At 40.2% G+C, this 12,303-nt stretch overlaps 1 protein-coding gene across 1 annotated transcript; it reads left to right on the forward strand.

Moving 5' to 3' along the window:
- Window positions 1-3,198: 3,198 nt before the first annotated feature.
- LOC101487821 (uncharacterized) lies at window positions 3,199-7,649 on the forward strand. The gene is made up of 2 exons (XM_004548942.4): window positions 3,199-3,541; window positions 5,501-7,649. Exon 2 carries the CDS (start codon window positions 5,505-5,507, stop codon window positions 7,299-7,301), a length of 1,797 nt encoding a protein of 598 aa, XP_004548999.1. The 5' UTR covers window positions 3,199-3,541; window positions 5,501-5,504; the 3' UTR covers window positions 7,302-7,649.
- The last annotated feature ends 4,654 nt before the right edge of the window (window positions 7,650-12,303 follow it).

Genomic DNA, 12,303 nt, shown 5'->3' on the forward strand with positions numbered 1-12,303 from the left:
GTCCCTGTGGTCTGGACTCCTAAATCTCTGGCTTAAACACTGAAATTCTCAAACGGGCTTGGCGAATTAATCCAACGACGAGAGACAAGAAAATAATAGTGCTCAGCTTTAGTGAGGTCCTCTTGCCTTTTCTGTCTCTGTGCTATGTGTCAGCATGAATATTCCTCCTCTGAAGAGTGCTGCGATACAACCTGACATTACCAACTTGGAGTGCCCCCAAATTAGATAGAGTTAGTTTGCTTTGGCAGCACTCGCTGCTCCACAAAAACCTGGATACTGCATAAACTCCAGAAATGTCTCTAATGACAGACATATGGTACAGAAATGTACCCCTGAGCTAGAGGTAATCACTGTCATTTAATGTTACAGCAAATGAGTCGACCATTAACACCCAGACCAGTACAGGCCTACACCAGCAGTAAAAGATCAGTTTGGTTAATTTGATTATGGTGCTTAAAATTGTCTAAAATATACCTAGTTTTATTGCCGTCATCCATGACAAATAGTTAAATTAGTGCAACTCACGACATACTTCATACTTATACCTCCAACATTGGGGCTGTAATGTTTTGCACAAAAATACAGATTTTTTTTAAAACCTTTTTGTCTCTGTACACAAACACAGTGGATTTTAAAATAAACAGTCAATATGTGATTGAAGTGCAGACTTTAGGCTTTAATTCAGGGGGTTCAACAAAGAAGGACTGATTAGATTTTGCCTGAAAACATCTAAAAAGCATGCAGCTTCTCTACAGCTGAAACCAAGATTTGCTGGTACGAGAACGACTGAAGGAGAAAGTAGGAAGGTACGGCTCATTATCCAAAGGATGTCAAACATGGCTGAGACAGTATGATGTTATGGGCATGTACGGCTGCCAGTGGAACCAGGTCCTTAATGTTTTTTGATGATGTGATGGCTGATATAAGCAGCAGGGTGAAATCTGCATGTGAAGCACTGATTCACAGTGCAAATGGATAATAACCCAAAGCACGCTGCAAAAACAACCCAACAGTTTCTCAAGACACAACATTAAAAAAAAGGTACTCTTCAATGGCCAAATCAGTCACCTGATCTAAACCCAACAGAGCATGCTTTTCAAAGAACGAAGAAAAGACAATGCAGAGAGGGCCACAAACAAGCAGCAACTGAAGGTGGCTGCAGTAAAGGTCTGGCAGGGCACCAGACAGCCATTAACTGCCAAGGACTTTCAGCCAAGTAAGCCTTATATTTAAAAATATGATTGTGAAATTCATTTTTAGCCTCTAAAATTTGGGGACTGTGCAAAAATGAGTGCAATTTCTAAGCATTTACTGAAATCCTTTTTTTCTTTTTAAAAAATTGATTGTTAGAGACAGGAAAGGCACAAACATGAAACTGACTTTCTACTAAGACTGATCGATTTACATATTTGGCAGTGTAGATCATGTATTGAGTGAATGGGTGTGGGTCTAAAGGCATTGTTGCTAAAGATGTGATTTGAGATGGACTTTATTGGAGGGCTCTTTTTTATGTTTTTGACCTTTAATAGGGCTAATATTAATGGGTTAATTGAGAAAAGAGTTTCAGATTAACCAAGTATGAATACAACCATTCAGTTACAGTGCTAGTGGATCTATTACTGCTTGTCATCAATATAAACGCTGATAGTTGCAGAATAGCATTCAATTTACCAGCTACTTATCAATAAAACTAGCTACAGTATGAACTCGCTAGCTAAAAACAAGCAACAATTTAGACCAGGGGTGTCAAACATAAGGCCTCTGGGCCAGAATCGGCCTAGCGAAGATTCCAATCCAGCCCATTGGTTGGTTTTGGAAAATGTGAAAGAAAAGATACATTTGAGACATTAACTGTACTTTTACAAGTTTTACAGCTTTTCCTACTGATAAAGTCCCCCATGGCCCTTTACAATACACAAAAGTATTTATATAATTCTTAATATAATAAATATATATATATATATAATAAAATAATAGAATGATAGATTTCTTTAATTTTACACATTTTCTTTTTACAGTTTAACCCCAAAAAGTCATGCTGACACATATCTTTCATTTACCGCACATCTTTTCTTTATCATATAGAAATCCTGTGACAGACCGGTAAAATTGCTCTTGCTTGTCTTCTGCTAAGATATTTTATTGTTTAAATGTGTAATTACACTGAAAGAATTTGGAGTTTCACTGATTTGGCCCACCTAAGATGTAAAGTGGGTGTTTTATAAAGTAAAATGCATAAGCAAATATTTAGTTGTTGTTGTGCAAAACAAATAAATACCTATGCTCTTTAACTAAATTTTAAAAATATTTGATGATGTCAACCTGTAGCTGCTAATATGAATTTCTCTTTAACCCCATCCATCATCAAAGAAGCAATACAGAAGCAATCCACAGCCATCAGTTCAAACATAACATACGTGCGTTTGGAAGCAATGTGTAAGCATAGCTGTTCATTAATTTTTACATCATGTTTATAATCAAAAAAACGTTGTTTTGTTTTGTTTTTTACATCAAGTTGTAAAAAAAATTGTCATAGCTGATGTCTACAAAATATAGTGTTTAATTAATACAAGAATTACTTTGTCTGAGTAGACACCTTTAAGAAGTTAAACCTGCTGCCATGCCAAAGTAAAGAAAACCTGGGCATAATTTATCTTATCAGTTACACCTGTTCTTCCCAACATGTCATGATGTGGGAAACCTTGTTAAGGATAAAGACATTCAAATGACAAGTCAGCGTTTCCTTTCATATCAGAAACATAATGAGAGTGGCAGGCGTTTCCCACTTAATCCATTTAAGACCTTTATCATCTTATTAACCTTGAATCAAAAAGGTGTGGCAGAAGCAAAGATAGTAGAGAAAGAGGTTATATTCAATGCACGCAAAGACCAGAGCTGGTCAAATGAGAATAAAACGGTTAATTATAACGTTTAACCTCGCTGTGAGAGTAAATGTATTTGTAAGATAACACTGCACAAAAACTACAGGAGCAACTGTGCATTTTTCTTTTCTACAAACTAGCAGGTCTGTTGATATTTTTATTCATGTTGTTTCATGTTATGCTGAACAATTTTATTGCTGTATTTTGCATTTAACAGTATTGAGTTCAAACAATTTGTTTCTCGTCAACTTTCCCTGTGAGTCAAATCCAACTTTTTGAGCCATTTGAGCTCCCTTACTTGCTGCATTGGGGATTCAGGAAGCAGCTTCACTATCATAACAAAAGCGTTAAGAAACGCGTTTGTTGACAAATTATGTTACATTTCCTGGTCTTTTATCGTCAGTCAGTCTGTAACGTGAAGTACTTTCAGTATGCAGACGGTCTGTTATCTTGTCAAAGTTTACCGTCTGAACAATGTGCTGTTATTTCGTTTATTTAGACCACTTTGCTAACATCACTGGCAGGCTACAGAGTTAGCCGAAACGGCTAACTTAAATCCTCCAGGAACTTAAGTTGGAGGAACATTTTCCATCAAGTCTGGGCATCCGATGAAACTGTAGCACCTTCCAATAAAAGTGGAGTAGTGTGTGTTCATAGAGGTGGGTAAAATAAGCTACTGTTTCTTTGATATTCTGGTTTGTTTGTTTTTTACATTAACTTGTGTTATATTTTGATTTCATTCCAGGGAAGTGAAAGTGCTTACTGTAGAAATAAAAAATGTACTATTGCAAGAACTGGACAGTAAGAGGAAAGATTGTTAACCTGCAGGTTGAGATGTGCAAGAGTCCCATAACTGAGATGTTTTTTCCATGTGTAATCTTTTATTTTATTTAGTTAGGAATCAGAAGATAGGTTATGCCTTAGTGTTTGAAAAAGCTAAAAATAAATCTAAAACCTTTGGGACTCCATCCTTTGGAATTCTCAAAACCCAAACAGAAAGCAACCAACGTAATGACAAGTTTGAACACCAAAGCTATCATTCTACACTTCACTGCACTTCACTTTGTTAAGTACACTTTAAGTATCACGTTGGACCCATTTTTTCCTTTAGAACTGCTTTAATTCGTTGTGGCACAGATTCAAGGTGCTGGAAACATTCCTCAGATACTTTGGTACTTACTTTGATGTGATAGCATCGCAGTTGCTGCAGGAGTGTCGGCTGGAAATCTATGTTGCAAATTTCCTGTTTCACCACATCCCAAAGTCACTAGATTGAGATCAGTGAACTCATTGTTTTGTCCATGAAACTAGTTTGAGGTAATTTGTTCTTTTTGACTTGGCACGTTATCTTGCTGGAAGCAGTTATCAGAAGATGAGTACACTGTGATCGTAAAGAGATTGAAATGGTTAGCTACAATACTGGGGTAGGCTGTGCTGTTTAAATCATGGTCTGCTGGTACTAAGTGGTGCAAATTGTGCCAAGACAATATCCCCTACACCATCACCAGCAGCCTGAACTTTTGAGAGAAGGTAAGCTGGATTCATGCTTTCATGTTGTTTACACAGAATTCTGACTCTACATTCTGAATGTCACGGCAAAAATAAAGACTCGTCAGACCAGGAAACTTTTTTTTTCAGTCTTCTATTGTTCGATGTTGGTGATCTCTTGTGAACTGTACCATCAGTTTCCTGTTTTCAACTGAAAGGAGTGTCGCTCTTTATGCCCTTCTTGTTTGAGGTGTTGTCTGTTCACATATGCTCTTCTGCATACCATGGTTGTAACGAGTGTACACCTGAGTTACTGTTGCCTTCCCATCAGCTCAAAGTAGAAGTCACTTTGAGTCACAATCACAGTAGTCTTTTCACCCACAGAACTGCCACTCACTTGATATTTTCTGTTTTTTGGTCCATTTTCTGTAAACCATAGAGCTGTGTGGGAAAGCCCCAGTCCATCATTAGTTTTGGAAATAGTCAGGCCAGCTCATGTGGTACTATGCGGCATTCAAAGTCGATTAAATGACCCGTCTTCCTCAGTTTGAGCATCAGAATGCTGGCAGCAGGTCTCATGTTTATGTAATTGAGTTGCTGCCTTGTGTCTGGCTCATTAGATATCTCTGGTAACAAGCAGTGGAAGAGGTGTACCTAATGAAGTGGCCAATTAAAAGTATTTTCAGCCTAATAGTCCAACAGAAAATACTTAGACTCACTGACGTTTGACTTTGACCTTTGGCTTTTATGACTAGCAAATATATTGTAAAATATATGTTTCCGTGTTTGCTTTAATTTAATTTATTTCCTAATGGGTCTGTTTAATCATGCATTATAAACAGAGGTAAATGTTTTGCTCAAATTTAACAGAAACAACGTCTGTGACTAAAATTACAGCTGTTTAATCACGGAGATTATTATATTCTGTGAGGATGGTGCTTAATTTATCTTCATGTCCGAGGAGTCTGGACCTATCAATCTGCGCTGTATTATATTAAAAGGTTTTTCTTATCCACACTGAGGTATGTGCTTAAGGAGGAAATTATTTCGGGGCACAGTCATTGTGATTAGGCGTGCCTGTACAGCAGCAAGATTTGTGATTAATGATTTTCTTTATTGTGCTAATACAGAACGATGCCACGCTTGCAGTCCGGTGTGTGGAAGCATTTTACCCCAGCCATCAAAGATGGAAGAGAGACCTTCATGTGCAACTACTGCTCAAAGACATACACAAAGAACGCGACTAAGATGCAGATGCATTTAGACAAATGCAAGGAGTACTCTGTGGTTTCGCAGCAGTCGCCCGGCCCAGATGGGAGCTCCTCTGCCTCCATCCCTGTTCCCTCCTTATCGTTCTTGCCATCTGCCACTCCTGGGGGACAGTTTCTCATTGATTCTGTGGATCAGCGCAGCCAGGCGTATGCCGACGAGTGCCTGGCGAGAGCTGTGTACGCCACATCTTCACCCCTCACTCTCACAGACAATATTTACTGGAAACGATTTTTCAGTGTTCTTCGGCCGGCTTATTGTCCGCCCCCTAGAGAGGCTCTTTCCTCACATCTGTTGGACTGTGAGTTTGACAGAGTACAAAGCCAGGTTCATGAGAGCATAGGGAAAGCAGACTGCGTCGCCATCATCAGCAGTGGCTGGTCTAACGTGAAAGAAACTGGGACTATTATCTATGCTGTTGCTACTCCCGTACCGCTGTTTTACAAATGCACAATGACAAAGGAGCAGACACGCACAAGCACATTTATTGCTGACGAACTTAAAGGCGTCATAAATGAAGTCGGTTCACAAAAGGTTTTCGCTGTCGTCACTGACGATGCCCCGGAAATGATGGCAGCGTGGGCTCAAGTGGAGGAAGCTTTCCCGCACATATCAGCTATTGGCTGCACAGCGTCCGGTGTCGAGCGTCTCTTTGACGACATAGTGGCTCAGCCGTCTATGAAGTCACTGTGTAGGAGAGCTGAGCAGGTGGTGAGGTGTGTTCAAGAGCGGCAAATGTTAAGTGACACTTTTAGGTGCTGGCAGACTACAAAAATAAGAGACCACACTTCTAAAGGGACAGCACTGGAACTGCCCTCTGGCACAAACTGGACTAGTGTGGTTAACATGTTCAGCAGCCTCCTCGAGGGTCAGAACTCTCTACGAGAGATGGCAGTCTCTCCCACACTGGATATTGAAGTGACTGTCAGGGCTACTTTGCAGGATGCCGAGTTTTGGAAAGGGCTGAGCAGCAGTCGGAACTTACTGTACTTGATTGGGAATTATATTGATTTCTTGAAAAGAGAAGATGCCGCGCTCTCTGGTGTTGTCGACATGTTCAGTCAGCTAAGATACGTCATCGGGACTTCTCTGTCAGCATCTGTGCTGCACAGCGGCGAGCAGAAAGCTGTCATGGAATCATTAGACAGGTGTCAGGAGTTCTGCGTGAAACCTATCCACGCAGCAGCGTACATGCTCGATCCAAAGCACGTCGGACAGCAGACGCTCACCGGGGAGCAGATAAACAGCGCTTACTATGCGATATCCAACCTGTCGCACCATTTGAATCTCGACGAGGGTAAAGTGCTCGGCAGCTTTGCCAGGTTCTCGGCCAAGCAGGGACTGTGGAAGGGGGCTGGAATATGGAGCTCGTGTCAGCACGTGTCCGCATCCACATGGTGGAAAGGCCTGTGCTCTTCTGAGCCGCTCTCTGCCGTAGCCTTCGCTATACTCCAGATCCCACCGACAACAGGTGCGTGCGAGCGCCTGTGGCAGCACCTCCGTAGTATGAAGATGAAAGGCTTTGTCTCAGCGGAGAGGGTGCAGAAACTTGTCGCAGTGCAGGCAAATCTCAATCTTTTAGAGCCAAGCGACTTCGACTATGCTCCACTGGAGAGTGACGAAGAGAAAAAGGCTTCATTTCAATCAGAGTCTCACCAGTAAGAAAAATGCCTTACAGTGTAATAAAATACAACTATTAGACTAGATGTACATTTCCTTTCAGTGTAAAGGATTCGAACTACTCCGCAAAACTAAGTAAACTGCACCATGCTCATGTTTCTTTATTCAATCCAAGGCTTTTAGAGAAAACACCTTCATAAGGAGACACTGAATCAGATGCCTTCATGTGTTTTAATAATCTACAGTGAATTCAAGTTTTTTTGTATTACATAATCACAGTATGTATCAACCTTTTAATCACAACTTAAAATATTAACACAACAACAAGGTCATATATTTCTTACAGCAACTAAACGATGTGAATAAAACCACTGTATTTATTGAAGATAACACTTTTGTCTCTTTTGCGTTTATACCTGCAACTTCACCTTCACACACATTAAAAAGTGTTTCTGCACAAATGTTCTTCAGAAATACACCACAATAATTTTAACAAGTTAGATCTAATCTTTATAGTGAAGTTGCCAGGTTACCAGCAATTATTTTAACATCTTTTTTTCCCCAGTGGAATGAGCGTAGAAGTAATACGCTTTAGAGATGTTGGTAGTTATGTTTTCTTACTTTGAGGTTTCCACTCTTTGCCCTAAGCCAAGTGGCCGTTGGTCTTACATTTAATAGAGTGCTAAATTTGTGAGTTTAAAAGGTTTAGCACCTTAAACCGAACGTTATACAATGAAATAAAATTAAGTTTTGCATTGGTTTTTAAATTAAACGCATCATAAAATAAGCTCTGATGTATCTATGCAATGAGGCACTTACTGTTTCCTCACTCCATTTCTCCCACACCCTACACGGGTCTTTACCTCATCTCTGTCACCACCTCCGCTGTCTTGTGCCAGCGGTTTTGCACCGGGGGGGCCTTGGGACTCCGAGGGCTGATCTGGGCCTTATAAACACTAGCATTATTAATCTTTATAGAAATGAGCCGGCTCGTCTCTAGAGGTGTCTCTGCTTCAGTGGCAGCAGATCTGAGGCAATGCTCTCCACTGGCACACTCAGTAATTCCACCGCTGCCTCTTCCTTGAACTTCATAGATTTCTTCTTGCTGCCTGTTGTCTGTTCTTCACGGTGGATCTTGTAGGCTGTAATAATTAGAGAGACTGTTTATATCAGGTTACAGAAGAACAGGGCCGCATTCAAGATGTGTGCTGTTTATGCCAGATGGTGCGTTGGTTGGTTTTTAAAGTTGCCCTTTTAGTGATTTAGTCATTCAAGCTGAGTGCATGCAATTACTAATATGGTAATTTTTTTCTTTTTGGTCATGGTTTTATTTGTTACAGGCCAACATGATCAGTGGCTTTTTGTGTTGTCGGCTCACGAAGCGCTACTGTTACTTTCTAACTTTCTGCCTGGAGGTAAAATTCAAATATGACACATAATTCAAAACAGTAAAATGTTGTAACTCTGTACACAGAATATTGTTTTACTATAGTACTGTACAACAGACTTTAGCCATCCATAATTTCGTTAGATTTTCCAAGGAAAATAGATCAAGCTTTCTTGTAATTTAAAAAAAAAAAAAATTTGAATTATTAAATTTTGTTCAGGAGTCGTTCTCCAGGCATCTTGAAGGACATTCAAAGCTTTTCTTTAAATGTCTGCGTTTTGTTCTGTTCTCTGTCGAGATGATCCCACACTGCTTCAATACTGTTTAGGTCTGAGCTCTGAGGAGGCCCATGAATACCAAATACTGTTCTATTGTGTGTTTTTCTGTCCAGGTATGCTCTTAGTCCATTGGCACTGTATTTGGGATCATTGTCATACTAAAAAAAGAAGCTGTTCTCAATCAGATGATTTCCAGATGAATCAAAATCTCACGCTGCTTTTCTGCGTTCATAATTCCATCAATTTTAACAAGATCTCCAACACCACTGCCTAAAATTCAGCCACAAACCATGACAGAGCTTCCACTGTGTTTTACAGATGGCTGCAGACACACTGCTGGAGCTTTCCCCCTAATCTTGTCACTACACTGACAACAGTTTTGAACTGTTTGAAATCTGGATTGATAGCTTTATAAGGCCTGTTCTTCTTCTTCTTCTTCCACTTCTTCCAGTTTCTCCAAATTATTTTAAAGACGTATAGCATGTCATAACAAGGAGTGTGTAAGGTTTTTGGCTAATGGCTTTTTTGGGAATTACCTTGTTGGTATAAAAATTTTTATTTGGTGCCTTCAAACTGAGTTACCTTTGACATTTTTCATCTTTTAAATAAAGAAACTGGAACAAATTGTGTTTTTGACGCAGAGTCCAAGTTAAAAGGACGTAAACATCCGATTTAAATTCACTCGTGTGAGCAAAAGGCAGCTAATGCCCAAGAATATCTAGTTCTTTGTAAGCAAAATATAAAGAAATAAGGGTTGGGCCTGACCCCTTGTTTCTTATTATATTTTGAAATGAAAAGAGAGATGATTAATCTGATGAAAGAAACATGAATAAAACGAATGTATAATGGGATCCAAATGCCCACTTAATTACCTTTAATAGCCACTTTAGGTCACCTCTTTCTCTCTAATATATAACCTATACACCTTTCATATATATCACTTTACCTGTTTTCAGCTTCGTGTGACATCTACAATGCCCTATAATTAAATGACTCCGTTGCTGCCTAGAAACATCATTTATCCCTCTTCAGTGTTTTTGGTGTGTAGCGCCATGAATCTGCCATCTGGCTAGATCATAACACAATAGTCCTGCGACAAGGCTTTAACCACTGTAGATAAACACGCGTTTAAACACACACTGATGTAGTTATATCACTATGCAAACAAGAGGAAATTGTTGAATTTCAGCTCAGCTTAACTGGCACGGTCCACTAGTGAAGAAACACAAGCTCTCAGCAGCAGTTGGAGAAGGTGGCCTGGAAACAACAATGAAAAGCATTCTGCTTTTCTTGGGAATTTGTGATTGGGGAGGGGGCATACCGATTAAGCTGTCTGAATTCCCCCATTAAACCCTCCACAGTACATTAGCCACCAAATCTCTGGACAATATGACAACAGATTAACATGTCTCTCTTAATTTAACTGTGGACATGATGAACTGCACCGCGCAATTTGTTTGCAGTTCTGGGTTGTAAAGCACTGTGCGGGGAAACTTATGAAGTGTGGTCTGATAATTAAAGCCAGACGAGATTGTGTGTAATTTTGTAATCTAATCTGTTTGATAAAGTATGACTGCTTTAACAGCTGGTGCCAATCCAAGTATAACTCTCTCATCAAGGACTGATACTATTATCTTAGCCTGGAACAATGGCTGGCTTTAATAGGGACTGTGTGTGAGACAAAGAGAGCAAGCAAGGAACCAGTGGTGTGCTTACATTGCAAACAAAAGCAAGTTTGTCCAGAAGGAGAAGGTTATAGTTTTGTAGGAGTATCACTAGCTCAAGGAACCAAATTTAAAACCCTGAGGGGAAAGGTACAGTATGGGATTTCATCCAGGAGTCTTTCAGTTGTAACTCCCCGTCTCTGCTGCTGTAGCCTGTTCACTATCTTAGTATCTCTGTAGTCATACATAAAAAGTCAGTATCTCGAAATACAAAATGAAAAGGCACAATGAAAACTGCATGTGGAGTCCTCAGAGTAAAAGGCAGACCTTTTTCTGGAAAGAGATTGCCTATAAGATTTTAAAGTAAACACCGCACTGGAAGCAGGGAGAAACATGTGCCCAGGCTCAGTGTGTTTGTGTAAGTCCACTGCTTTCGGATGCCACATCCATGCATGCAGACAAAATAAGGTTTGCTGGTTTTCTTAACACAGACTCAAGATTATAGAGAAGATACCAGAAGATGGGTGATTACACAAGAAGAACTGGACAGGGATGTAGAAGGGCACTGACCAGGCAGCGGGATCTGTATCTGCTCCTTTGTGCAACGAGGAACACAATGTTACTGACCCACTGCAAAACCAGTTGTGCTAGTTGATGTTTCAGCCTCCATAATGTTTGCCCCACCCTGTTTAGTAGCCAGTAGTGGACTCTAGTGTACGCCAGTGGAGTTGCACAGTGCCTACCTGTGAGCACACGCCCCACTTAAGTAGATCCAGACAATTTATATATACAGACTTTTGAATTATGCACTAATATCAAGCATTTGTGGACACAGTGAAGAACGATGTTTGCTGAGATGGTTCTGAATCAAGGGTGGGTAATTAATTTCCCCAAGGAGCCCAAAGAAAACAGATGTTCAGTTTTGGTTTTCAGCCATGTACCTGTACCATGTACCAGCACATAGATACAGATTCTCTGCAATTTAATGCAGAGAAACATTATTCTTAAATCATTAAACTTTTTGAGATGCCTTCTCCACTTTTCTACCTAAAGGCTCTCTAAGATGTTCTTTTTTATGTGCAATCATGTAACTAGAGTGCCTAATTGTTTCATTGGTACTGTGTTTTGAATAAATTTGTGTTTAACTGAATTGCAAGACATTGTGTTTATTGTGCATTTGCATTTCATACAACATCCCAAACTTTTTTGGACAGTTTCGACGTTTGTTTCGGTGGAAATCTTAAACACAGTCAGGCTACATTTCTTCCTCCCTTTTATCCTTGTCACTGAGTCTAAAGTGGCCGAGCAACTGCGTCAGAAGGCTAAACCTTTATTTAGAGATGACCATTGTGTCAGACTGTTAGGGTATGCAACCATTGCTAACGTCCAACCTACTGTAATAACAAGCCAGCAACAGTTTGCGGTTAGAGGCACCCATCATTTTCTCATTCCTCACCCTGGCCAACACCAACCCACTCATCAACCCACTCCCCTCTAACCTCTCCATCTGAAAAACAAAAACAACAGATGGGCTCTGCCAAGGAGACTCCTACCCATTACCACAGTAAGGAGCCAGAGGGGTGGTGGGAGTGCTAACCTGCTTGCTTTGCAGATATGTAAAGGAACCTGGTGGCACGGAGAGACTAGGCTGTTCTCCCTCGCATGCCTTGTTCTTGCTGCTCTCAGCACCTCATAATGCTTTTATAATTACATTT

Source organism: Maylandia zebra, linkage group LG22 (genome assembly GCF_041146795.1).
Source record: "Maylandia zebra isolate NMK-2024a linkage group LG22, Mzebra_GT3a, whole genome shotgun sequence".
NCBI lineage: Eukaryota > Metazoa > Chordata > Actinopteri > Cichliformes > Cichlidae > Maylandia > Maylandia zebra.